A 27,568-nucleotide genomic window follows, 5' to 3' on the forward strand; every position below is an offset into this window, starting at 1 on the left:
ACTATTCAGTTATAGAGTTCGAGGCCCTAGCAGCTGCCTGCTCTGTCGAGAATTTTAGGACCTATTTATGGGGTTTACATTTTTGCATATGCACTGATCACAAACCCTTGGTGAAAGTTTTGAGTCCTGGTGGTACTGGTAAGGGCTCAGTTAGGGTAGCTAGACTCGCTTCCAGACTTCAGGAGTATTGTTGCAAGCTGACTGCCTTCTTGTATCTCTGTGGAGTGTCGTGGGGACAACGGTCACAGTGGGTCTGCCTGGGATCAGGAGCGGGTTTCATTGTGCGATGTGGAAGAATGTAGCAATGCCTGGGTCTGTGCTGATGAATTAGGTTTGCAGTGACTTACGTGGGATGAAAACTGGGGGGTCTCCCAAAGGGGTGTGGTCGATGTAATTAAGGGTGTGGATTAAAAACATCTGAGCTAAAAACCTTATGCTAAGCAGAGTGTGCCACCAGACAAAGATTTTGCTGATTCTGTTATTGCATTCACATATACAATACACCACATAAGATTGCACCAACAGCAAACTAGGACTATTGGCTTTGTCATTGGTTGTTATTTGCATAAGATGAATAAGCAACAACTATGGCTTTGTTGTATATACTGTTGAAAATACTTCTGTTCTGAAATGAGACTGTGAAAGAACTAAAATGAGGATCTTTGAAGTTACATTAAAGACAGTGAAGGGTGGCACTGCTGCAGAGTCAAGATTCTTTTTTTCACCCTTAGGGTAAGGTCAAAAATGGAGAGCCCGATAGGGAACTATCTCAGTACTTGATTTTTAGAACTGCTGATGTGCACCTGCAGGACCTGGCCCGCATAACGCCTTCGGCGTTCCTACAAGGATCGGGACATAGTCTTGAAGAATGTTAATCAAATGTTAGTGCATGGTGACCGTAGGGAGAGCATGGTTGGCCCTTCTGTGAAACCATTTGTTAAGATTCAGGATGAACTAACTCTGAGTGACACAAAAGTTCTATTGAGAAACAACAAGTTTGTACCACCTGAGGGTTTGAGGTGCAAAAACATTATCGTGAGGGGCACTTAGGGAAAACTCTGACAAAAAACGGATGAGGGAGAATACTTGGTGACCCTGTATGGATGATCAGATCATGGCTTGTGTGTAGATTGTGAAGTGTGTAAGGAGAGTGAAAAATGGCTTAAGACCGGTGTCCTTACAGCACAAGGACATATTGAGTACCCTGATGTACCTTGGAGTAGGGAGTACGATACCCTGATTAAGAGTTAAGAGAAAACTAAGGCTGAAAAGTGAAGTTACAAATTTATAAATTTGATTTTGTTTAAAGTTCTATTTGGTGTTCTACCCAAGCCTTTCAGACTCTTAAAACAACAACTACTGGTTGGTATTTATCTTGTGAAAAGGGATCAACCCTACCTGAGGTGGCAGCATAAAAAGCCCAGCAGAGTCATAGTGTGCTCTGCTCAAGCCTGCAGGATGGGGGTGGAGAGGCACCAGAGGCTAGCGCTGAGCTGTCTCCTGCTGCAATAGGTCTAAAAAGTGAGATAAGGAGGTGCAGTGTGAAATGAAAGAAGAGTGACTTGAGCTGGCCTGAAAAACACTGGCCGTGTGCACCTGCAGAGCCCAGCTTCTGCCTCATGTGTAGTCATCAATGAAAAGTGTGTCCGGAGCTGTAGGCAGAGCCAGCAAACACAAACAAAACAATGCACTTACGTGTTGGCACTGCCGTAATGAATCCTCCAGGCTGTTCTTTTAATGTCCGCATTAAAGCATGCCTTATGCCAAACTGAATTTGATCTGGTGAATAAAACTTCATGGTATTTTTCTCTATTGACGTTGCTGTATACCCTGCTGTGCATTTGAAAAACCTGATAGAGTGTTTAAAATTTTTTTTAAAAAGAAATAAGTTGTTCAGTTTAATTGCATCTCTAACACATATTCTCATATATTTAATGAAATACAAAGTCTCGCTTCCAGTTGACAGCTTCCTGTAAATACTCTTTAGTCCTCTGCATCAGTGGTTTGAAGATGCTCATATACAGTGAAGCTGTAAATATTTTTCTACAGCAGCCACCGAGAGTGAGACCCTGTATGTGGACTGTGTGTGTCTTAAAACATCCATATCTGTGAGATCTAAAAACACAGGTCTTTCCTGCCACAAAATGTTTGTTCCTGTAAAATGTATTCATTCCTGAAGACTGGAAATGGAGGTTCTGTTAGTGGCCAGCAGAGGGCGCTCCTCGCCTGCTGATGAAATCCACTGAGCACATTGTATGAAAGGGAGAAGGGTTTCCTGTTCCAGGTCAGCGGTGGCAGAGACAGTACAAGCAGCGGACGTTAACATCATTTCCTGCCTCTCCCTCTGTGTCCAGCCTGCTGCAGAGGAGGAAGGACGCCCTGTCTGTCTGTGCAGTTACCTTCATCTTCAGACCCTCACAGCCCCCCCACCACCTCTCCCAGACCCCAAATCTGCACCTACCCCACCCCAGCCATAGGAGGAGGAGAGAGCCTGGAAATGTCTGCACAGGTTTCTGCTCAGGTAGGAGATTGTCAGCACCTTGTGCTGTGTTTGTAGAAATAGACAGTATAATTCTGGAGGAAATCTCTGCCAGGAGCCAGGGGGGTCGGCCCTGGGGGTGTTTGTGGTCATCATTTGTTTTAAGATCTGTGCACGATGCATGCATCTTGCTGAGAAATCTGTGCTTGCTGCACTGCATCTTACTACATCTTACTACACTATGAGAGATCTGTGCTTTCTGCACTGTATTTTACTGTACTATAAGAAATCTACACACTGTGCACTACATCGTACTTGACTATGAAGAATCTGTACCACTGCACTGCATCTTACTGCGCTATGACAAATCTGTGTTACTACACTTCATCTTACTATATTGTGAGGAATCTGTACATGCTGCAGTGCACCTTACTGCACTATGAGGAATATATGCACTGCAATGCCATATACTGCACTGTGAAAAATCTGTGCACACTGCACTGCATCTTACTGCACTCTGAGGAAACTGTGCACTGTATCTTACTGCACTATGAGGAATCTGTGCACGCTTCACTGCATCTTAATGCTCTGTGACAGATCTGTGCACACTGCACTTTACTGCACTATGAGGAATCTGTCTCACTACAATGCTTCTTACTGTACTGAGGAATTTGTGCCACTGCACTGCATCTTATTGTACTGTGAAAAATCTGTTCACATTGCACTGCATCTTAGCGCTCTATGAGAAATCTGTCCACACTCTTTGCTCAGCTGTTAGTTTGTTGACTTGCCCACCTGTACCCCTGTGCCAGAAGCTTGTCCCCCAGGCAGATGAACGTTAAGGCTTCTGTGCTGCCCCATGCCCCTTTGCCCCTGTTTTTATATCTCAGTCTAGGTAAAACCTCAGTCATTGCAATAGTTTCCAGCGGCTTAGGTTGGCTTATAGCATTATCTGCTGCAGAGAGTGTGTGTCTGCTGCAGGGATTGTGTGTGTGTGTGCACTGACCTTGGGTCTGCCAGGTAGGAGTCCTTTCAAGCAGTGGAACATACATGTCTGTGTTTTTGATGTACATCTTCAGGTTGGATGTGTGTGCATTTGAACAGGGTACAGTTGTCTTTGCAGGCTGTGTGTCTCTGTGTGTGTGTTTGAGACATGTCTACAGTGTGTCTTTTTAAAGGGCGTCTGTCTTAGCAGATGGAGGCGGGCTGTCAGTCCCTCTTCTTGGCCTCTCCTCTCTGTACAGGAATCTTTAGGATCACTTGCTGTAAGAAGGTCTGCTCTGTGCAGAATAGTCAGGTACTACTCTGCACACTGCAGACGTCTGAGCAAAGTCACATGTGAAGTTCTAGTTCTTCCCCATAGTTTGGAAGAATTAGCCAGCTTTGAGTGAGACTTCAGCACGACTTCCAAAGATGTGACTGCCACAGGCACCCAGGGTTACTTGTATGACAATGCTACAAGGGGTTGCTGCACTCTCTCATCAACAGTGTGTTGATGAGGATTGTGCTATGACATGAAGCCTACATGAAGGATTCCAAGAGACTCTTGAAGTCATTCTGCTCTAGTTGTCACTTCAGCAGGAAGGGGAGAACAAGATGAGCGAGCAGAAAAAGAAAGAAGAGGCCAGAGAAGAGAAAAAAGAGGGATACAGAGAGAAAACACACGAAGGGTGGAGAAAAGTAATTAAGAGATATCGGACAAAATATGAAAGAAAGAACATTGTATGGGAGGGAAAGAGATTTCTAAAAGATGGTCAGGAAAAGAAATGTAATGAACATTATTTGTAGATTGCCAAAAGTTGAATTATATTTTAGGAGCTATAAATTTGATTTAAGTTTGACGTGAATGTGAGTCTTCAATTGTTATAGGTGTAATGTGCTGTTTAGTGGTACCAATACTTGAACCAACTTTATAGCTTTGGATCTAGGATTTAATCCTAATCCTAATCCTAATCCAAAGTATTCTGCTGACCTTTTTTTGCATACTTGGTGTAGAAGCGTGGTGCCTTTGCTGATGCGGTGGGGATGCAGCGCAAAAAGATCTTCTCCGGGTATGACCAATGCTGGCATGTAGACGGTGACCAGTGAGCAGACCCCTCTCCAGTCTGGGCCCAGCTGGGTGTAGGCGTGGTCATTACCATTAGTAATCCATCAAGGTGGAGGTGTCCCACTGCATATCATTATTATCAGTTAAACTCTTGCATTTTGCTGTTCACCCCGACAGGTATTGCCCCCCTCCCCTAAAACACAAGAAATACACCGGTAGCTTCCTGACTATACTGGGTTTCTTCTAACCTTCTATCCATGTGTAACTCCTACCTCTGATTTCCAAGAGTCTTGGCATGAGGTCAGGGAAGTGTCATTCAAACTGACTCCACAGGACCTGTTGTCACTTTTGTTCCCCAAATTTATGGCTTTGCAGATAAACTCAACATTGGGATTCCACATGTTGTTCATAAATACAGCTCCAGTTACACTAAGGGCTAGCCTTGGTCCACAGGTTCCACTGTTATTGCACTGGGCTGAGGGCTTGTGAACTCCAAGAAACCCTGGGTTTAGGCCCTCTGTTCTAAGTCCATGTCTGCCCCTTTTTCCTGAGTTTGTCTACATTGGATTGGATCTCATCCTGCTGTGTCAGGACGTAAAGGAGTTCAGGTTTGATATCGTACTTGGCTAGGTTCACTGTGACTTCCTGTGGTGCTATAGTGTTGGGCTGGAGTTTGGCTTTTATTCAGCATGAGGCTGTGTTAGGCGGTACCTCCTGGGACAGGTGTTGTCTGAACCCACTGCATAGGGTGTGAATGAGCAAACATAGCAGGAGTTGGGGAGATGCTTTGCTTCCCACTGAGATCATGTGTTGACACCAGGTGTGTTGTAGTAGTGCGCTATGTAATCGTTGTATGTGGTGAAGTTCTATGTTAAACGGTTTAGATCCCGAGACACAGGTCTTATCACTTTACCTGGTTTCCTTTGCTGAAACTTGTCCTGTTCCTGTACTGTGACTCATAGCTGAAGAAACATAAAAGCACCTAGGGCAAAAAACAATACACAAGTGAATGTGAGAAGTTGGCCTGGCATATGCTGTCCACTATTCGAGTGGGCACCTTGCACCAGTCCAAACGACCCTTATTGATGGTAGGTTTGAAACAACCTTTATAGAAAGCTATCCTAGTGTTAGCTGTGGAGAGCAAGCTTCAGGCTAAGTCCTGAAGGAATGTAAAGCAGCTTGTTTTACCAGTCTATAATCTTGTGAATGACCAAATGAAAGGAGAACCACCCCATGTATATATATAAAATATATGTATTTATTCTAAACACATCCCTCTAGTCTCTTTATGAGGCTAGAGGCAAAAGTACATTCAGTAAACTTAGTTAGCACACAGTAAATTACCATAATATACGTTGTGCCCTAGGGGCATACCAAACCATATATTAAGAAAGTGGTATAAGAACCACGACTGACATGGAGACAAGGCCTAGAGCCTGTAGGACTCCTGGGGCCACCAGGAACCACCCAAGGTAGTGACACAGGGGACCCACGGGGGACGTGTGCAGTGTCTGAACACAGCAGCAAATCACCATTAACTTCTATGGGAAAGTCGCTGTTGGAATTTTAGAGATAATGGACACTTAGAAGAGGACTTAGAGCAAACCCCTTAGAACTAGGAGGTTCTAGAGTCAACACCCACAGGAGCACCTGAGTACTCGAGTTAGCTCACCCAGGGAAGCCGGGTGCTTGGGTGTCTTTTCGTGTTGGGTTTCGCCGTCGATTTCAATGGCGATCTGCTGCAAAGTGCTGCTGGCGTCCAAGTGGAAAGTGTCCAGGTGACACCAAGGCTGGATCAGAGATGTGAAGAACTTGAAAGCAGAGGGGACAGAGTCTGGGTCACTTGCCAGTGACCAGGAAGGCGATGAGCGTACGCCCACCGATGTCGGGTACTTGGAAGTGAAGAAGGTAAAGCTGCGTCTTCAGCCACGAGGACCAGGAGGCGTCAACAACAACCAGGTACTGGATTCAAGCTGTCCCACGAAGACTGTCGAGTGCTGCGGTGTCGGTTTCCGGATTGGACCCAACAAGCCTTGGCAACAGCAACCCATGCTAAAAGCAGAGATTGGCTTTGGTGCAGACCAGCATGGTCTGAGGGAGTCACCACTCGGTGGGGAGTCAGGGCATGTCTGGAGCAACCTGGGAAGCCCAAAGGAAAGTAGAGTTACCTTCATGGGGACCCACCAGTCAACGGACCAGGGATCGCGCATCGGCCTCGAGCAAAAATGCTAGAAGCGGGCTCACTGAACACTTTTGGAGTGTAGGCCCACAATCTTCAGTGCAGATGGTACTCTGGGCTAGGACTACAGGTAACCCAATGCACTACTTCAGGAAAGCTCGGGAAGTCGATGTACTAGCAAATGTGCACAGTGTCTAGGAGTTCCGGTCCCACGTCACTTGTGAGGGCTGAAGGTCTCAGCTTTACTGGGATCTCGTGTCGGCCTCAGAGAAGTCTGGAAGTCTATGTCCTGAGTCGCAAATACTTCGAATTCCGGAAGGAGCTTCGAAAATGCAGACCGGCAAGATGCTTCTTTGGTGCCTGTTTGAACAGGGGAGTCACTCCTTGACCCCAAGGGAGATTCTTCCGTCTTCTAGTCGTGTAGAATGTCGAAATTCCAGGATATATGTATCAGAGTTTCATCGAGGTGTAATCTAAAGTCCTGTTGCCAGGGGTCCCTTACTTATACTAAAGAAAGGGGTTTGACATACTCTGGGGACCCACCTATGGGAGGGTCTAGGAAAAGGGGTAGTTACACCCCTTTCCCTTTGTCCAGTTTCGCACCAGAGCAGGGGCTGAGTGCCCCTGCAACTGGTTTGAAAAGGGGTGTGCACATGGACACCAAGTGTGCCCCCAGCACTGTCTGAAAAGCATTCTCTGAATGCACCCACCCAACCCCAATACACTACAGCCTGCCTGGGAAGTGGTTATACCTCCCTGTGACAGAAAACATATTGCCAAGGCCTCCCCTGCCGGAGTTTCGTCAAGCCGCAGGAGGTCAGACCTGTGTCTGTGGCTGCAGCATCCTTTTTGTGATGCTAGGGTTCTTTTAAACTAGGACTGGCCGGGGTGGGGGGAGGGGGAGTAGGATTCCAAAATGTTTGACACCAAACATGACCTGTTTCCAAGCAGCCATTCAAAAGTTAGCATTTACCGCAAGATTATAATGCACTTAAGAGTATATGGTCTGGCTGCATCACAGAACAGCCTCAGAGAATAGGCTCCGAAAGCTGCAGAGGGGTCCAGCTCATGCATGGGCACCCTCTCACACAAAACCAAGCACTCTGCATTCAGGATTCATAAGGTCTGCCATAGGAGTGACTGATAGGTTTATATGTGTCAGTGATTAAATGTAGATATAGGTAGCATATATCTTAGTAATGGGTGCATGCGCCACCTTACCCAGGCTGCAGTAGCAGACCTATGGTGCCATTTTGGAAGGCTTCCCAGGGGTGGCAAATTACATGCTTAAGCCCCTGGTAGGCCTCTGGGGTACCTATGCCCTTGGTACCTAAGGTACCATATACTAGGGACTCACAAGGGTATCCCAGTAACCAATCTGGAGTGTACCTAAAGTACATGCAATCATTTTAGAGATGAAGCAGCTAGGCTGGGGTCCTGAATAGCAGGGCCCCAGCCAGACTAAAGTCGAGAAACAGTGAAACACCAGCAAAAAATGTGGGTAACCATAGTAAGCAGATCCTACTCTCCTACAGTGAATATTTTTAGTCGGGATATGAAAGAGTCGTTGTAATGTCCGGGGGTAGCCCTTGGGGCGCTCCTATCTGAAAAGTGTTCGCAAAGTCCAGTGGAAGCCCCACAGGCGCTTCTGTCCCCAAAGTGTAAATAGTTTATATTAGAAAAAGTTTGTAATGATGACTCCTTTGATGGTTGTTGTAGTGATGAGTACAAGCGAATATCTGTCAAGTGGTACCATGACTCTTTCCCTTTGACCTTGACAGATTTGGGAGTTGAAAAGACTACTTTGAAGAGCCGTTCAAACTTGCGTTCTTTCCCCTGGCGATGAAAGTTGTGGATCAGGACTCGGTCCCCGGGCTGCGTTATGGTGTAGAGTAGACCCACGGAGGTGCGCACCGCCTTCCTTTGGGTAACCTGTTTAGAGAGGAGTCTGCAAGTTTTGGTCAGTTCAGAGAGATATAGATACATTTTATTACCTAAGGCCTCGGAGCTGGACTCTGCACTTAGTTTGGCTCTGCTCTAAGGTATTGGCTTCGGAATTGATCTACCAGTGGCTAGCTGAAAGGGGGACGGTTAGATGGTGGTCTCTGCTTGGTCTGACACTTAAATGACACTGGACATGATGTACACCAAGGGTCTCATTTAGATTTTGGTGGACAGGTTACTCCATCACAAGCATGACGAGTATCCCGCCCGCCACATTAGTAGTGCATTTAATCCAGTGACAATTGTAGTAAAATGGACTGGGATATCTGTCACATTTGTGATGCAATAACCAGTCTGCTAAAATTCAAATCAATCTTCAAGTCTGCAACCAATATTGTAGCAGAGAGAACCAGTGTTGGACTTGGCCCTTTTTGCAGGGTCATACCTGAACTTTTTGCCTTCCTCCTGTACTGTGTCAGACCTGTTTTTGTTGGTTATATATGACTCTGGGCACTTTACCACTGCTGATCAGTGCTAAAGTGCATATGCTCTCCCTATTATAAATTAATGTATGGATTAGTTACTCCATGATTGGCCTACTTGGTTTACTTGCCAGACCCTAGTACAGTGCACTGTGTGTGCCCAGGGCTGCTGGTGGGCTTGCAGCAATGGTTGTGCCACCCACAGAAGCAGCCTGTAAAGTGTGTCTTGGGCCTGCCATTGCAGAACCTGTGTGCAGTCTGGTACTGCCATGTTGACTGGCAAGTGCACCCACTTGCCAGCCCCTAAACCTTTTCTTTTCTGCATATTAGTAACCCTTTTGGTAGGCCTTAGGGCAGGGTCGGTTGTAGGTAAAAGGTAGGCCATGCCCTGATGTGTGTGGCATGTCCTAATAGTGAATTACAGCCGTTTTCGTATTTCACTATTGCAAGGCTACCTGTTCCCCATAGGCCAGAATGGGCAGTTTGATTATAACATTTTGTAATCCTACCTGACTCAGGGAACTAGGTAGAAATTCGAGTTTCGTATTACTGAACTCAGAATGATAAAATACATATTTTAGTGAAGTTGGTTTTAATATTCTGTGTTTGAAAATACCTCTTTTAGAAAGTAGGTATTTTCTTGCCTAACTATCCAAGCCTGCCTCTGCTAGGTTGTGTATTCCTTGTCTGGAGTTTGAGTGACAGGGACTGGAGGATTCCAGGAGACAGGGTGAGTCAGCACAGGGCTGAATAGACCCATCTGCATGTAGAGTGAGAAATGGGGATGACCTTGAGACCTGAATAGGGCTGTGCCTGCCTTCCACAATGCTGGCTCCACCTCCTGTGGTGCGTCTGATGTCCCTGGCCCACACTGTCAACAAAGTGCTTCAGGACTGACCAGAACTGGTTTGGACTAGGTAAAGACACTCTCTGCCTTCAGAGAACAAAGAAAATAGGTGTATAAAAGAGGGGACTCAGAGCCCAGAAATGTAGAACACTTTTGGGAAACAGGAAGAACCTTTGCTGAGGAGAGGAACCAGAGAGAAACTGAAGGAGGAGACTATCCCTAAGCTGAGTGCTGTTTGGTGGATTGGTATGCAGTGGTTGCCTGACTACCAAATAAAGTAGAAAGGAACTTTGTGTTACTTTCTTCAACTTGTAAAGGATCTCCAAGGGCTTGGAAATTGAGCTTTTCTCCTCCTGAAGTCTCTGGGAAAACAGACTTCACAAACCAGCTCCCCTGAGTTCCCTTGCTGGGAATTTGAAGTGCCTGCTGTTGTGCTGGGCCTTCGGAGAGACTACGTGTCGCTGGGAGCTGGAAGCACGACTCGTGGAGAAGAAGCATGATGCCGCCACAGCCGCTGTCTTCGCATCACTGAAGAAGGGTGCCGCCACTGTCGCATCGCCGAAGTGCCTCGCATCACCAGAGAAGGGTGTCGCCGTTGCAGCATACGCCGTTGCATCACGGGAGAAGCGTGTCGCCTCTGCTGTCTTCGCATCACTGAAGAAGGGTGCCGAGGCTGTAGCTGTCTCATTGCATCACCGAAGTGCCTCGCATCAACGGAGAAGAGTGTCGCAGTTGCAACAGATTCTGTCGCATCACCAGAGAAGCATGTCACAGGGCCTGTCGCGGCTCAGAAGATTCACTGAGTTGCCGCACGGCCGTCAGGCGTGCACGCATCGCCTCATGGATGTTGCATCAAGAAGAAGACGCATTTTGTTTCATTGCATCGGATCCTCATCGCATCACGGCATTGCGGGTCGCATCGCCACAGAAGCGCAGTAAGAAACCGACGCATCACCTCTACACGCAGATAAGAACCAACGCATCACCGTCCCCTACGCAGCAGTAGGGAACTGACGCATCACTGTTCTTGCGTGTAAGGAACAGACGCATCACCTTCCCTTCAACTCTTTTGTTGTATAGCATTACGCATCCAAAGGTACATTGAAGGTAACGTAAAGTGTTGCATTTACCATCTAAAGAGAACTAAGCTATTTCTACCATTCTAAAGTACAGTATTGTGGATTTTTGTCGTTTTTGGTCTTGTGTTAAGTCTATATAAAGATACTTATTTTTGATATACAACCTGTGTGCTGACCATCTGTAGTGTTGTCACTGTACTACTGTATGTGTTCACAAATGCTTTACACACTGCCTCTGAGATAAGCCTGCCTGCTCGTGCCATGCTACCAAGGAGGTGAGCAGGGGTTATTTTGGGAGTGTAGCCCCTTACCCTGACTAGACGCAAGGGTCCCTATTTGATCAAAGGTACCTACCTCTGCCAACTAGACACCCCCAAATCTAACAACCAGCATTAAAGGATGGGGTCTAGAAGCAGCTGCAGTCCCAGAGGCACTGGAAAGGGAATCTGAGTTTGAGAGAGTGAACCTTGGATCTGTTGTGGTTACGCCCTCAGGATTCAAAGTACGAGAGCGCCCTTGGCATAAATCCTATGATGCTGCAGCATGAATGCAATACATGAGAGCTATTAAATGCTACAAGAAACTGATTGAAAGAGCCCATGCCGAATTATTTGCAGACAAATCAAAAACAACTGTAAGCCTTCTAAGGAAATCTTCTCTATTGTGAACAACCTGATTAAACCCATCTCCAGTCCTGGATTAGCGGAAGGTTCTAACAGCCACTGCAGCAAGCTTGGTCAATGATCTTTATCTTTACTTTAACAGGGGTGAGGAAACAGTCAAACCTGTCTCTCTTGAGACAGGGACCTACCACTCTCAATGGGCTACCTTGGAGCAATTGGCTCTACTTGACACAGATTCTATTTACACCTTAATGCGTCAAGTGAAATCTGGATCTCCGGATGACCCATTTAAACCTGATTATATTTTTCAATTTCAGTAGAGCGTCACACCCATATTTCTAGAATTAGCCACTGAAGAAGTATCAATATCATGTAAACATGTCAAGGTTATCCCTTTTCTAAAAAACGTCTTCGCTAGAAGACCCATTTCTGTTCTGTTGTTTCTGTCCAAGGTTGTGGAGAAACATGTAAACAATCTCTTAACCAACATTTTTTAACATAATGAAATATTAGATTGTTCGCAAAATGGATTTAGATCATACAGCTCCGAAATTGCTCTTTTCACAGTTATTGAATCCCTTTGCTGTACAGCAGATGCTGGCAAATCCCAGGCTCTGTACCTTCTGGATTTAAGTGCAGCCTTCGACACTGTCTCACATGCAATATTATTAACTTATCTCACTGACCTGGGGGTACAGGGCAAAGGTCTGGCCTGGTTTACCTCCTTTTTAAAGGAGCGGTCCCTTCAATTTATGCCCCACACCCCTCCCTTTGCCTCATCCCAAAGAGGACTGGCTCCAGGCATCCCTCTGGGTCCGGACCTCAGTCCTGCCCTTTTTAATATTTCTGTCAGACCTCTAGCGGAGGTAGTGAAATCTTTTGGAATATCGCACTAGTGTTGTATGCTAATTATTTCCCTGTCCAGGACACATCATTTATAATCATACTATCGTAATGGTGCCCCAGGGGTGGGAAGGGTGAGAGGGAAAGTGATGTGAGAAAAGGAATGTGCAGAATTGGTCAATTGTGCAAAATAAACAATTAATGCTATGCCGGCAGCACATATATTAATATATTCAATGCTGGGAGCGCAAGCTGGTTGAAGGTGGTATCCGTCGACGTTTCGACCCCCAATTAGAAGGTTAGGTACACATGAGACCTTAAAACGGGGTCTTCATCAGGACGCAGGGAGTGAAGTGGGGCAAGGGATTCTATAAGAGAGGAAATTGAATCAATAGATAATATATTACAAAAGTTAAAAAGCGCACTAGAAGGCGCTAAACTCAGCAATATTAATTAATTAATTGCCATGGGCGTAGGAGAATGAAAGGTGAGATTTAAGGATAACCACACCCACCCGACTGATACAGTGAATTATCAGTGGTTATGTATGTGAAGAAACATCACTCACTTCACACGGAGCTAAATGCATTCTCCCAAGTGTAGATATGGCTAAGGATCGATTAGTGTAAGTATTGTGTAATTATTTCCCTGTCAGCAGTCGACTGGCTTTTGTGCCAAATCTAAAAACTTTGTGTTAGAAATGGGATTTCTGGCTAGCTCAGATTTGCTCCAAAGCGAGGCAGAAACCACCACTCTAGTCAGTATAAGGGAGTTACACTTCTAAAATAACCCCTGCTCACCCCCTTGGTAGCTTGGCACGAGCATTGATGCTTATCTTAGAGGCAGTGTGTAAAGCATTTGCACATAACCAACAGTAAAACAGTGTACCTACTACAGAAGGACACCACACACAGTTTAGAAAAATATCCAATTTTTATATACTTAAGACTAGACCAAATACGATAAAAATCCACATTACTATACTTCAAAATTGTCACTTATCCAAATCTTCCTTAAAAAAAGTTCCTTGGTGTCGATAGCTCCATCCGGGCCTATCACGATGTCGTGAACAACAAATCCAAAAACAATTCTGGCTGACAGTGGGGTCGCAGGCCAACTACGGGGTCGGTAAGACCCGCAAACAGTACCTTTCAGAGATGCAGGGTGATGGGGTCCTTGAAGTCACTCGTGTTGCAGGTCGAACTCCTTTCTGATGGAATCCGGAGCGCTGGCGCCAACAGGTGTCATGTGCTGCGGTGTGAAGCGCAGCGGTATGGCGTGCGGTGTCCCCAGGTCTCGGTGCACACAGCGGCACGGTGGCGGCATCAGATGGTGTTGTCGGTGAGACCACGTTTGCGGTGCGGGATGGAGGTGGTGCTCGTCACTGTGCTAGTAGGTCACGGTGCAAGCAGCAGCGTTGTCGTTGCTGAAGTGCTGTCGTCGGCTGATGAACTGGAGACAATGGCGCCGACGTCGGTAGGCCAAGGCTGTGGTGTGGGATGAGGGCGGTGCGTTGTGTAACTTACGAGCAGTGCCCCCGAACCGTGGTGCAGGCAGTGGCATCAGTTTTTGCGGGAAGTGGCGACATCAGGAAGGCCACGGCATTGTCGGGCCCACAGGTCGCGGTGCGAGCAGCAGCTCGGTGATGGCGTCAGCAGGTGTCGTCGGTGAGACCAGGGGCGTGGTGGCAGTGCCCTCTGAGGTGCCAAAGCTTCGCATGAAGCAAGGCAGTGCAGAGTGCGGTGCCCACAGGTCACAGTGCGAGCAGCGGTTCGGTGATGGCGTCATCAGGCCTTGTCAGTGAGACGAGGGTCGCGGTGCGCCGTTGCAGCGGTGCCCTCTGCGGTGCCTTCAAGACACGGGCTTGTCAGGGTCATCATAGACGTCGTCATGTGGCGTTCTTTGGGTGGCATCATAAAACACACAGTCCCCAGTGTTGCGGGTCGAAGAACCTGAAGTCTTTGCTGTTCCTGAGACTTCGTGAACAGGGGGTCAAGCTCTACGTCAAGCCCTTGGAGAGTCTCCCCAATTGGGTTGCAGAAAGTCCAGTCCAGGCCTTTCACTGCCCAAGACAGAAGCAGCACTTCAGGTCAGCCCAGCAAAGCCCGCAGCAAAGTGGTCGGTCCTTTCAGCAGTTTCTCTGGCTCTCCTTCTGCGCATACCACTGCCTCATTTCTTCCTGGCTGGCCTCGAGTTTCGCCTGAGCGTGTTTCCTGAAGCAGGCCGTTTGGTTGCGGAAGGCCTGCGCGTAGCTGAACACATCCTGGGTTGTCTTCTTGGGAGCGGCCTCCCAGCCCTCCTTCACCAAGCTGAGCGGTCCTCGCACGGGGTGACCGTACAAAAGCTCGAAGGGGCTGAACCTGAGAGTCTTCTAGGGGTACCTCCTTGTATGCGAAAAGCAGGCATGGTAAGAGGACGTTCCACTTACGCCTCATGGGTTCAGTAAGACCCTTGATCATGCTATTTAAGGTCCTGTTTAACCTTTCCACCAGACTGTTACCTTGGGAGTGGTACTGGGTGGTGAACTTGTACTAAAAACCACACTCCTTCCACACGGATGTCATATACTTTGATATGAAATTGGTCCCCCTCTCGGAAACTACCTCTCTGGGAAACCGCACGTGGGAAAAGATCTATATTAGCGCTCGGCTCACCACTGGCGCCATCGTTGTCCTGAGAGGGATTGCCTCCGGGTACTGGTGGCATGGTCCACCAAGACAAGGATGTACCTTCTGCCCATGGCTGTCTTGAGATCCAGTGGCCCCAGGATTTCCATCCCCACCCTTTCAAAGGGTGTCCCCGCCACAGGGAACTGTTGGAGAGGCGCTTTGACCTTCCTCCTACTCTTACCACTCGCCTGGCAAGTTTGGCAAGACCGACAATGCACATCCGACTGCCTTCGTATTTGAGTTCAGAAAAAGTGGGTGACAAACCGGTCAACGGTCTTGTCCTGCCAAAGGCACGTCGTGAGCCAGACCCAGTAGAAAGGTCCAGTAGCGCTGGGGTACCACCAGCACACGGGCTGATCCAGGTTCCACGACCTTAGGCTCGCTGTACAGGAGATCATTCTCTCAAAAGATCCAATGTGATCCGGACTGATCACCAGTCGCCTGAGCTGCGGCCTGCCGCCGCAGGCCCTCCAGAGAAGGGCACTCATTCTGCTCCCGGCAGAACTCCTCCCTGGTGGACCCCCCTTCTTGCTGCCAATGGGTCAGCTCAGAGCTGTCCCCCAGTATGGCTACCTGCTCCCCTGTAGGCACCTGGGCTTCCCCCTCGAGGTCCGCCTCCTCCCGGGCCGTGAGAACCTCAGGGGGGGCCATTTTCCTGTGCCCCTTGCCCCTTCTCTTGGTAGGGACCTGGGCCACTGTCTCAGGCTCCGGGTCCCTCTGATCACCCTCTCAGGCCACCATCGACACGCATGTCCACTTTGGCAACCCCAACATCTCCAAGTGGGACCTGAGCTCAATATCCTTCCATAAGGACTGCTCCAGGTCGTTACTGAGCAGACAATCGACAGGCATTGAAGGGCTCACACAACTACCCTCAAGGGACCTGAGACCCCCCCACACTCAAAGGGAACCTGCGCTGCTAGACACTGGCGCTCTGAATTGGTGACACCAGACTGAGGTTACACTGGCTCCATTATCCCTGAGAGCCTCAAACCTTTTCCCATTGATGGTCACCCAGGTGCTGTATTTCTTTGTGTTAGGGGGCACCTGGGCTCCTGGGACCATCTCACTGTCCCCTAGTGAGACAAGAGTCATTTCTGCGGGGTCCCCACCCTCCTGTGGGTACTCTTCCTCCACCCCAAGCGCTACGCTAGCCAACACCTTGGACTGCTCACCAGTGGGTGGCTGCGCCTCCTTTGAGCACCTGAGGTCCCCCTTCATGTGCCCTACATGGTCACATGCAAAAAATCTGCGAGGCCGGTCTCAGCCGGCTTTCCGGTTGAGACCACTTGCTTCTTATCTCCGGGGAGATGGGAACCTTTACCCTGGGTGTTATTGTGGGGCCCTTTAGAGAACTCCTGCGTTTTACCCTTGTCCCCCCACCTTTCTGCTGGGGACCCTGCCCCCTCTTTGGCTGAGTCTCTCCCAAACGCTTTCTTGTGGACCCTGGTACTCACCCAGCAGTCCGCCTCCATAGCAAGCTTCCTGAAGACAGTCAGTTTACTATCAACTAGGTGCTGGCGCAGATCTGCAAAACATAGACTGGACAGGTGCTCCCATGCAATCAAATTATAGAGCCTCTGATAATCTGTCACATTACTGCCTTTTACCCAGCCATCCAACGATCGGAAAAACACATCCACACACTCCAACCATGTGTTGGCATCGGACTTCTTACTGGACCTAAACTGGTCCCTGTTCTTTCAGGATTAAGACCATATTTAGTGAGGAACGCGTCCTTCATGTCTGGATAGGTGAGGTGATACCCCTTACCCACCAAAGTTCCTCTGGGGACAGGCCACTGCTGCCTGGCCGGAAGGGTTCCCCCCTCCCAAAAGCTCATCCCACCTAGAACCAGACTCCCCCACCTCTCCACTAAGGTCACCAGATTGCCCACTTGCATCTCTGGCTGCTACCCAGGCCCTCAGCGCCTTTTGTAGCTCGTCCTTCCTAGTGAGACCTCTGACTTGGACTTTGAGGTTTTTGTACAAGACTTCAATTCTCTCTCTGAGTAGAGCTCCAACCAATCCTCCTCAAAGGCAATATCCATGGATGCAACGGATGATGCTATTGATTCCGGCATGATGAAGCAGAAAGTTCACCTGGCAAGATAACAAAAATCGGGCAATAAGAAAACAGGTTAGTATGTGGCACGTAATGGTCTGCGATATGGCAGTAGTGCACACCAATCACTGTAAGTCAAGTGCAAATGCAAGTCCGATCCTCACCGCTGACAACTAGTGATAGAAATGGGATTAATGGCTAGATCAGACTTGGGCCAAAGCGAGGCAGAAACCACCAATCTAGACAGGATAAGGGAGTTACCCTTCTAAAATAACCCCTGCTCACCCCCTTGGTAGCTTGGCACGAGCAGCCAGGCTTATCTTAGAGGCAGTGTGTAAAGCATTTGCATTTGCTCATAACCAACGGTAAAGCAGTGTACGCACTACAGAAGGACACCACACCAATTGTTGAAATACAGCCCAATTTACAACCGATGCCCAGGCTGCTGGCGCAAGACGCCTCTTAGTTCCCATTCTGAATAGTTACCAAATAAAGAGACGGGCGCTGGAAGCAGGAACACAAGAACAGAGTTTTATTTCTCATGAGGAGAGCCTGTCATTTCGGACACGAAACACAGTGTCTTTCGGGAGGTGCTCTAACAAGTTCTCTGAGACATCGCCTTTTATACATCACAAACATTCCTTATTACAATAATAACATTGTGAAGCAAGGAAAAGACATCCCCGACCCCTCCCCGTTCTAGCGCAATCCAACACGTGGCTACAGTACAGGTCCTCACACCATACAATGGGAGGGGACTATTGCTCAGCTGAGTGTTCCGCTGATTTCTTTGGAATGTGTGCGCCTGATCGATTCTCGGAGGGGTGGGGAGGTCATGATCAATAGTAGCTCTTTTGAAGAGGGACGAGTGCATACAGTGGTGGGCAATGAACTGTATCCTCAGGCGAAAGAGATGACCAGTGGTCAGTGCGGACAATCGGGCTCAGTGGAGGGGTCATCAAGGGAGGGGTATTCATAGGAAGAAGGGAGGTGATGGTCAGGCACGAGGTGTGATGCCCAGGGACAGAGTCGCACAGAGAGAGAGGTCTTATGACCCGTACATGAGAGAACGGGGGCAGTCAGTCAGGTACAGCTGGGGGGGGTTATGTCAGCTGAGGCGAAGGATGCTTCTTCGAGAGGAAATGGGGGGTTTGCGTGGGTCAAGCAGGAGGGTTGCTTTTCAGAGCAGGGTCGCGCAGAGGGAGAGGGCTTTATGGTCTATGCATGTGAGAGGGGTGGGGTGTTCAAATACGCGCAGGAGGGAAGCCGGGGATTCCAATGAGCGGGCAAAAAGGCCATGGTGCCTAAAATGGCTGTCATGTACATATGGGCATGGGCTTTTACTGGCGGAATGATGCGGTCAATATTTCACGGTATTCATGGTGCTTACAGGGAGGGGAATGGGAAAAGGCAAATGGACGCCGCTTAGGTACATCAATTTTGCTAATTTCCACAGTCGCCGCTTTTACCATAAGCTAGTTCATTTCCTAATTAATGGGTGTACATATAAACATGTATGGTTGATGAAAACTTATCAATACTAGCAGATTGCATAGAACCATGAGCAGTCGATGTGATTGGCAAAATGCAATACATAGAAATTTACATTTGTTGGGTTACTACAAGCCTAGGGTGCAGCATACTACACAGTATAAATGCTTCTGACTTTCTCATCAATGTACAGCTCTAAAGGTGACCGACAAACATTTTGAAAACAATACCAAGTGGTTGAGGGAGGAATTCAGTCCAATATATCTTCGTCACAGTGTCTTTTTAGCAGCGAGCCATCACTGGTAGGCTCTCGTCCGTATCTTTTCGTTGGCGCTGTTGAGCACCGGCGGTGGAGCTATAGGTCCAGCTCGGATCTATCCTTACGCGTTGCAGGGTGCGGTCAGTCCTCTGCTGTTAGACCACAGTCCTGTTCCCTAACCAATCCTTTTGGTGGTGCCTTATGCTCGGCACCTATATTTCTTTTTACTTCCGTTTGCAAACCTCGTTTCCACCTAAATGCTGTTTTCTTCTTTCTGAGTCAAAAAGGTCATGTGGAAAAAGAGGGGGTTGTTGGATAGTCAAGGGAAGAGAGGGCGGAGTGGGATCAGATCTTTTCGGACACTTCCAAGGGACCAAGGGAGCAAAGGATAACGAGCAGGCAGGCCCATCAATCGGGCCCAAAAAAAGGGGGCGAACACTGTGCCTCCTAGAACGTAGCGACTGGGAGGATGGACTGACATAGAAACTTGATGAGTTAGTACTGTATGACAGAATTTGACTCGAACCAGCACGCCAGATAGTGCAACTATGACGTTTTACTAGATAGGGAAAGGACAAGGAAAGTTGCGGGGTAAGGTTTACCCCCCGTCGTAACTCAGGGCTATTTTGCCTTTCCCTGACCTACCTAAACTATCGGGAGACCCATGCTCCCTAGCCATCTGTCGTCCAAAAACCAGACAGGCAATCCACATTCCAGCAGAGGCACATGGGATGACCGAGCAAAATAATACCCACTTTCTAAAAGTGGCCTTTATGAACTCAGGATGAAAAGGGCACCCTCGTTAAAGGCTGTGTCTTTAGAGGCTGAGTTCAGGCCTACCAAACTTCCTTTACTTATACCTTTCTCGGGCTACGTACGCGAGTGGCACAATCCGTGCTGCAGGCCTACGAGTAGCAGTGGGCTCACAAGCCCCGGCACCCGCAGTGCTTGTTACTGGGGACTGACAAGTAAGTCACACATCCAATCATAACACAATTTACCACAGGACCGCCTGCGCTTTACCACTGATCAGCAGTGCGAAAAGCGCGCAGAAACGTTATACCATCAAAAACAAAGTCAAAACCAAGAGGGCAGAAAGCAAAAACTCGGGGGAAACACACAAAAAGATGCCAAGTCTAACACAGTGCTGCCCAGATGGATGCATGACAACTGTTTAAAACTTAACTCCAAAAAACTGAGATCCAAGGAGTACCCAGCCTAGCTGCCTAGATGCAATTTTATATGCCCTCCAGAACACTACACTGCGCTTCGCTAATCTAAACCTGGCCCACATCCCTCATCATAGCAGAGCCAGAAAGAGATGTTGCTCCTTTCATGTCTTAGCTCTGACCAGATGGAATTCTATGCCCCCTAACCTTAGAAAGATTCAATATCACTTACTGATCCGGAAACAGTGGAAGACCCGGCTCTTCTCCATCTGGGCTGATGATTTCGCCTTTCTGCTGCTGTGTTTCTTAAGATTCGTTTATGTCCCTTGCTGATATTGTCTGACACCTGGACCCACACCTTCCCCTCAAGGCAGGAGGTCTCCAGGTGTTGTGCATTCTAAGGCTCTGCTCCCCTTTTGTAAAGGGTCAAAGTGGTAACACCCATGCAGTAAGTGCCATTATCAGCAGCGGAAGTAAGAGACAGTGCACACCAATTCCCAGCCCAGTAAAGGCCTGAAACAGACCCAAATAAAGAAGCGTGTACCTACATGTTCGCCTCTTCTGTTTGTACCTCATAAGTATCTACCTGTGCACCTCCTCCATTTGTACGCCCCGGGCAAGCTTCTCTAATTACGCTTGTGATCCTTGTACTGCCAGCCATGGCATTTGACTATCAGATCATTACCTGATGTCTGCTGTGTGCATCGAGTCACTCCCCTGCTTTAGCTGTCAATGAACCCTGCTGAGCGAGTACACAGACATAAGGGAGTATGGAAGGTGATGAACAGGGAGTATGGTAAAGCTGAATGTAAGAAATGTGGAGCTGTGTAAATGCTGCACTCACCCTCAAGCAACGGATATCTTGTCCCACTCTGCCAATGCTCCATCCACCGACAGAGAAGCATGCTGGCACCAAATGCAAAAAATTGTCAGAAACCATAGTAAGGTACAAAAAGACAAAAGGCAGACATGTATTGGCAGCAGAGATATCGCAGGTATATTACTGGTTGTGATGGAATCTCTATAATAAATACTGCAATCTTCCAACAAATGCTTGAACCATCCCTAGAAATGCGGCAAAGATAACTTAACAAACAGAAAAGTAAAGACAGGAGTTGGAACTTCAGGTGCTCCAGTGTGAACTGGAAAGTATTGTCAAGAAGAGTGTGAATGGAGCTACATTTGTTATATACTTCCTGAAGCGTTACCTTTATTATATACTTCCTGAAGCGATACCTTTATTATATACTTCATGAAGAGTTTTCTTTGTCATGTAGTCTTGAAAGCGTTACTGCTGTTATACACTTACTGAAACTGAAGTGACAGCAGCACATCCTGAGCCATCTCTTTTTCCACAATCACTTCTTGTTTAAATGAAATCTTAGCCATGTGCGTCTTCGTAAAGCTGTACCTCTAGCAAGTGGGCGCTCCATGTGTGCTCTTTCTGTACTAAGTTACTCTGAAAATCACCTCCTTTTCTGAATTAGGTAAGAGTGACATGTTCAATGGTAGATTTAGTTAAATATCTGTGTATGATGAAATAGCCCTTGGTAACTTTAAAAAATGGTAAAGAAGAGATGTATTTTACAACTAGTTAAATATTGTGTATTCACATTCTCTTACATTTCCATTTAGTGATTTTAAATCTCTTTACATCCAATAGGAAACCAGCCTTGAATGCACAAATGATCGTGAATAATGACAGTAATCGTGCAAATCTAAAAAAAACGGTTAGAAAAAATGAGCTCCAATATTCAGGAAAAGATCTGCACAGTCAGAGACTGAGGAACCTGAACATAAACTGATAGATCCTGGAAGAAGCAGTCAAGAGCAATTCAGTGGATCTAAGAGTCTGAGCTGTGCACCTCCACGCAACAGGACTAAGAAATGACCTCTAGAAAATTAAGGCAACAACACTGACAAACCACCTCCTGAATAAACAAGCCTCTACCACCAGCTTTGATCATGTGTTCGGTATGAGGTGGATACAGCATTGCTCTGCTTCCTGTAATGATGGCAGACCACCATTCAGCGTGCTAGGTGTATTGTAATCTCTTTCTGGCCAAACATAAGGAGCAAGAAAAAAGCACAAGGGAGTGGAGCCAGACAACTGAAGGATAAAGAAAAGAGACGGTCTCTGATCTAAAACAGACTGTCCCAATTTGCATCGACCTGAAGGAAGACTAATCTTCACCCGTAAACATGCAAACCCATTATGTAATCTAAAGACATACCCACCTATAAAGAAATGTACTTGCCACAATTATAATATATCTAGTTGGTGAGTCTTGTATTTCGTTGTGAAATCTGAAATCAAGCATCCAAAATACCACACACATACAGGGAATGTGAGAATAACACACGTGCTTTATAAACCATGTTAGCTCCTCAGGAAACACAGTCCTGGGATGCAGACAAATATAAACCCGACCGAGAGACACTGACCAAGAAAGGAAAATCATACACAAGCAGCAAAAGCTTTAGTTTGTCATCACTACTAAAGAGCCATCAGCAAATACACACAGGAGAAGCAACGTGCAATTGCAATGAATGTATGAAGAACTTTAGTCAGTTAGCACTCCTAAAAGATAATCAGCGAACACACACAGAGGAAAAACCATACCATTGCACTGAATGTGTGAAGTGCTTCAGTCGGTTATCACAACTCCAAACACATCAGCGAACACACACAGGGGAAAAACCATACCATTGCACTGAATGTGTGAAGAGCTTCAGTCGTTCATCACAACTCAAAAGACATCAGCGAGCACACACTGGGGTAAAACCATACCATTGCAATGTATGTGGAAGTAGTTTTAGTGATTCCTCAAATCTCAGGATTCATCACCGAACACACACAGGGGAAAAGCCATTCCAGTGCAGTGAATGTGTGAAGAGCTTCAGTCGGTTATCACATCTCCAATCACATCACCGAACACACACTGGGGAAAAACCATACCATTGCAATGATTGTGGAAGTAGTTTTAGTGATTCCTCAAATCTCAGGATTCATCACCTAACACACACAGTGGGAAAACCATTCCAGTGCAGTGAATGTGTGAAGAGCTTCAGTCGCTTATTAGACCTACAAAAACATAATCGAACACACACTGGGGAAAAACTATACCATTGCAATGAATGTGTGAAGAAATTCAGTCATTTATCAACCCTCCGGAGCCACCAGCGAACACACACTGGGGAAAAACCATACAAGTGCAGTGAATGTGGAAGTAGTTTTACTGATTCCTCAAATCTCAGGAGACATCAGCAAACACACACTGGGGAAAAACCATACAAGTGCAGTGAATGTGGAAGTAGTTTTACTGATTTCTCACATCTCAGGAGACATCAGCGAACACACACAGGGGAAAAACCGTTCCAGTGCAGTGAATGTGTGAAGAGCTTCAGTCAGTTATCACATCTCCAAGCACATCAGCGAACACACACTGGGGAAAAACCATTCAAGTGAGGTGAATGTGCAAAGTGCTTTAGTCGATTATCAATTCTACGAAGACATCAGCAAACACATACAGGGGAGAAACCATACCATTGCAGTGGATTTGGAAGTAGTTGTGGGAAGGATTTTCAACAAACTTCAGGGATTAGTGATAAAACCTATAAACACAACACACTTGAACAAGTTTAACAAGCACAGACTGGAGAATATTTCTAGCTGGTTTTGGTGTTTGGTCCTTTTGTGCAACAACCGGTTCAATGACATCTGCTAGAGAACAACGTTCAAAGGCAGAAGAAGTAATAGTAAATTGTGACCTGTAACTGTGAGAAATAGTACTTGCAGTACACAACATTTACTTCCGAAGCCCTGACGCGGGGCAAAAGATGCTCATTTCGATCATCACATGCATCTGTTAATACACCCACCATAGTGGCACTTCCCCATAGGTGCCCAATATCAAGCTGGAGCCTTGGGAAATTTGCTGGCTCACCACTGACTGTAAATGATTCACGGCCAGAATAATTGTATATGAATATATTTTAGACCTTTCTTATTTACAGAGAATCACCCAACCAACTCCTAACTGGTGAAAGGACAAAATCCGTGCATGATGGCAACATTATTGATCAGAGAGAAAGCATTTGAAAAGTTTAGTTCTTAATAGGTTTCTGAAAGCTTCACGATTAGGTAAAGATTGAATCTTGAGCAGTAAATAGTTCAGTTCTTGGAATCCAGAAATATCGACTCGCTGCTTTACATTTCTTGATCCTTGGCACTGGAAAAGAAATCTGGATTCATAAGTAAAGGAACACAAAAGATACTGAGTTTTGATACAAATGATATTCAGGTTTTCATTTACAAGCTTTAAGCCCAACCCTTTTTAACATCTCTATTCAATCTCTGGCAGCAGTGGCCAGGAGCAGAGGATTAGCTGTGGTATCTTACGCCGATGACTCACAGCTGGTAGTGGCATTATCTGACGACTCTGGGCAGCTACTGCAGATTGGATAACGGCCAATTGTCTTCAGCTCAATGGCAACAAATTGGAGATCTTGGTGGTGGGCAAAGATATCCATCTGTGGAGTGACCTCTGGTAGCCGTGCTCTTTGGGCCCTCTGCCGGCTCTTAAAACTGCAGTAAAAAATCTAGGAGTCTGGATAGACCTTCTTTTCAAACCCAGACTAAGGTAGTAGCCGGAGTTTGTTTCGGGCTCCTACGTGGGCTTAATCCTTTGCTGGGATTCTTCGACCCTACCATCCATCAGGTAATAATTCAGGCCACAGTACTCTCTAGACTGAACTATGCGATCTCCCTATATATCGGGACCAATAGGGCAGAGATACTGTGTTTACAAAAGGCACAAAATGTAGCAGCCCGGGCCCTCCTTTGTCAGCCGAGAATCTGCTCCATCGCTAATTCCATCCGCAAACTACATTTGCTGCCGGTGGAGAAATGCATCCGAGACTCTCTGTATTGCCCACAGAATCATGATTCTCCAATCTCCTGCTATCTGGCTACCCTCATGGCATCCTATAGACCTACCCGTCAGCTGCGCTCCAAGGACCAGTATCTAGCGGTTGTTCCTCGGTTAAGCTTTGGAACTCCCTCCGTGCACATATTAGAAACATTCATAAACATTCTCTTCTCCGTAAAATATCAAAACTCACCTCTTCCCTGCATAATTGCCTCCTAGGTGTTCTTGGCTTGCTTATGGCAGTGACATTTTAGCGCTGTTATGCCCGTTGTTGGGGCAACTGCGTGCTTTATAAAACCCCTTAACATAACATAACAAGCAGAAAGATACCCTCGTTTTATAAACTGTCAGTGAATGAATGGGCATAAAAAGTATGTGCTGCCTCGTGAGCAGTGAAACTTTGTAATGCAGTTGGGACGTCTGCAGACCACAAATAAGATAGATCGTAGCATTCTGAATCATCTGTAAGGTGCTTTTGTATTGCTGGAGCTGCCAAATACACAGTGTTCTCATAGCCCAGCCTTGCTTAGAGGAAGGAGTTCACAGATATAATATGCACATCAGAAGAAAGGATACATCTTCAGTAGCCAAAGATAGTAGAAACTAATGCTTTCCACTGAGTTCATTTTAACAAAGTGCTGAGTCCGGGACGTTCTTCCTGCTGCCGACCACCACCACCCAGCCAGTGAGGAACAGCAACGAGACTGCTCTTCAGCACCCCCATCCTATACATAACACGCTACAGGGGTTTGCTCCAGGGTCAAACTCACTTTACTTTCACGTCAACAGCAACAAGTTCTAAACTGAACAATTTATATTCAGGAACAAGGGGTTTGTACGGCCATTAGTGGCATAATACATTTGAAACCCAGTAATTTATAGATCTGATTTACTGATACATAACCAAACATCCAAACACCACCCATGTATGGACATCCAAGAGCCTTTTTGAAACCACACTACAGAGGTGTGTACCAGGATTTACTTTAACATTTACATGAACTAAATTATGATACAGCAAGAACAATCATGATGCTATGAAATGTACACAATCATGACTAGATTTTACTTATTACTAAGAAATGTATGTTTTTTGATATGTAATAAAACAACACATTTATTTTAATACATGGTATTTGACTGTTGATTGTATAGGAAATCTTAAATGTGATTTAGTTCCTAAACTATAAAGATAATTTGTGATGTCAGCAAAGAGCCTAGTTTATTTGGCCCTAGAGTGGTCAACTGATCTCGATAGCGTGACTGCTTTCAGCAGGAGTCTGCCGCACATGGCATTAGAGGGGCCTAGTCTCAATAGCATGACTGCTTTCAGCAGGAGTCTGCCGCAGGTGGCATTAGAGGGGCCTAGTCTCAATAGCATGACTGCTTTCAGCAGGAGTCTGCCGCAGGTGGTATTAGCTGGGACTATTCTCACCAGTGTGCCTTCTCTCAGAGTGAGAGGTGCTGAAAATATGTCTGTATCCTGGCACTACTCTTGTTAATAATCCATAAAAATACCATAGAATGTTTAGTATTTGAAAGCAGTCTGCCATACAAGGGCTTTAAACAGGAATTTGTTAAATACATTTAAAACATTTTTTTAAGGTTCTGTATCTAATGTCTGATGGGTTTTCTTCGAAAGCCCTTTCTCCTTGGGTCGAAGTTTTCCATCGACATACCCAATGGGATTTCTGATTAAAGGCTGACAATCCGTCCACCTCTAAACAGGGCTGGTGGGTGGACCATTGGTTTGGTTGATATAATGCTTAGTTGTGTTTTTGATAGAGTGCCCTGTCCACCACACCCTGAATCCAGCCCGTCTATTTTGAGTTACATTTGAAGACTGTCCCCCTCATTTATAGTTTGACAGGTAGCCCAGAGGAGCAGGCGTAACAACTTCCACTACCCCGTTGGACCACCATCCACCATATTTAGTGATCTCCTCCAACCTGGCTATCCCTGGGTCTTCAGAGGAGCATCTCATACTGACCATACAGTATACATATTTAAATCACAGTGGCTGACAGTCTGGTTGTTGAGCTAACGCATTAGCAAGAATACATGCCTAAGCATCATTTGGAATGGCAGGTACATATCATATTTGGTAACATGATCAATGCAAGTCAATCACAGCCCCTAAAAGGCATCGTATTTATAATCACTTGATTATAAAATTACAACCAGGCACTATGGCAAGAATGCCTAGCAACATATTTCCAATTTACTTATCATTTCGCATATTGCATGTGACTTCCCATCCCCAAAAGAAACTACATTATGTAAATGCACCACTTGTGCAATTGCACCTTTACATCTCTAGGGGATGTCTCCACAAAGACAATCCATGTTCAGCCTTTCACTCCTCTGTGTAGTCATAAGCATCTGCTCCCAGCTGCAGAACAAAAGTTCCAGCATGAGGAGGCTTTATTTAACATGAATAACCCTTGAGGGGTTCTTTCCTT

General features: G+C 46.5%; 2 protein-coding genes across 2 annotated transcripts in view; both read left to right on the plus strand.

Moving 5' to 3' along the window:
* Positions 1-27,568, plus strand: part of LOC147736825 (uncharacterized) — a 467,810-nt gene that overhangs the window by 105,563 nt on the left and 334,679 nt on the right. The window lies entirely within an intron of this gene.
* On the plus strand, positions 2,354-26,209 carry LOC147736826 (uncharacterized). Its single transcript, XM_086953517.1, has 2 exons — positions 2,354-2,521; positions 21,839-26,209. The coding sequence occupies exon 2, from the start codon at positions 22,553-22,555 to the stop codon at positions 23,642-23,644; it is 1,092 nt and encodes a 363-aa protein (XP_086809643.1). The 5' UTR covers positions 2,354-2,521; positions 21,839-22,552; the 3' UTR covers positions 23,645-26,209.

Source organism: Lissotriton vulgaris, chromosome 1_2 (genome assembly GCF_964263255.1).
Source record: "Lissotriton vulgaris chromosome 1_2, aLisVul1.2, whole genome shotgun sequence".
In the NCBI taxonomy this organism is placed as follows: Eukaryota; Metazoa; Chordata; class Amphibia; order Caudata; family Salamandridae; genus Lissotriton; species Lissotriton vulgaris.

What these genes read in the sequence shown, in the direction of transcription:
- LOC147736826 (XM_086953517.1), top strand. Translation starts at nt 22,553, where the DNA reads ATGTTAGCTCCTCAGGAAACACAGTCCTGGGATGCAGACAAATATAAA.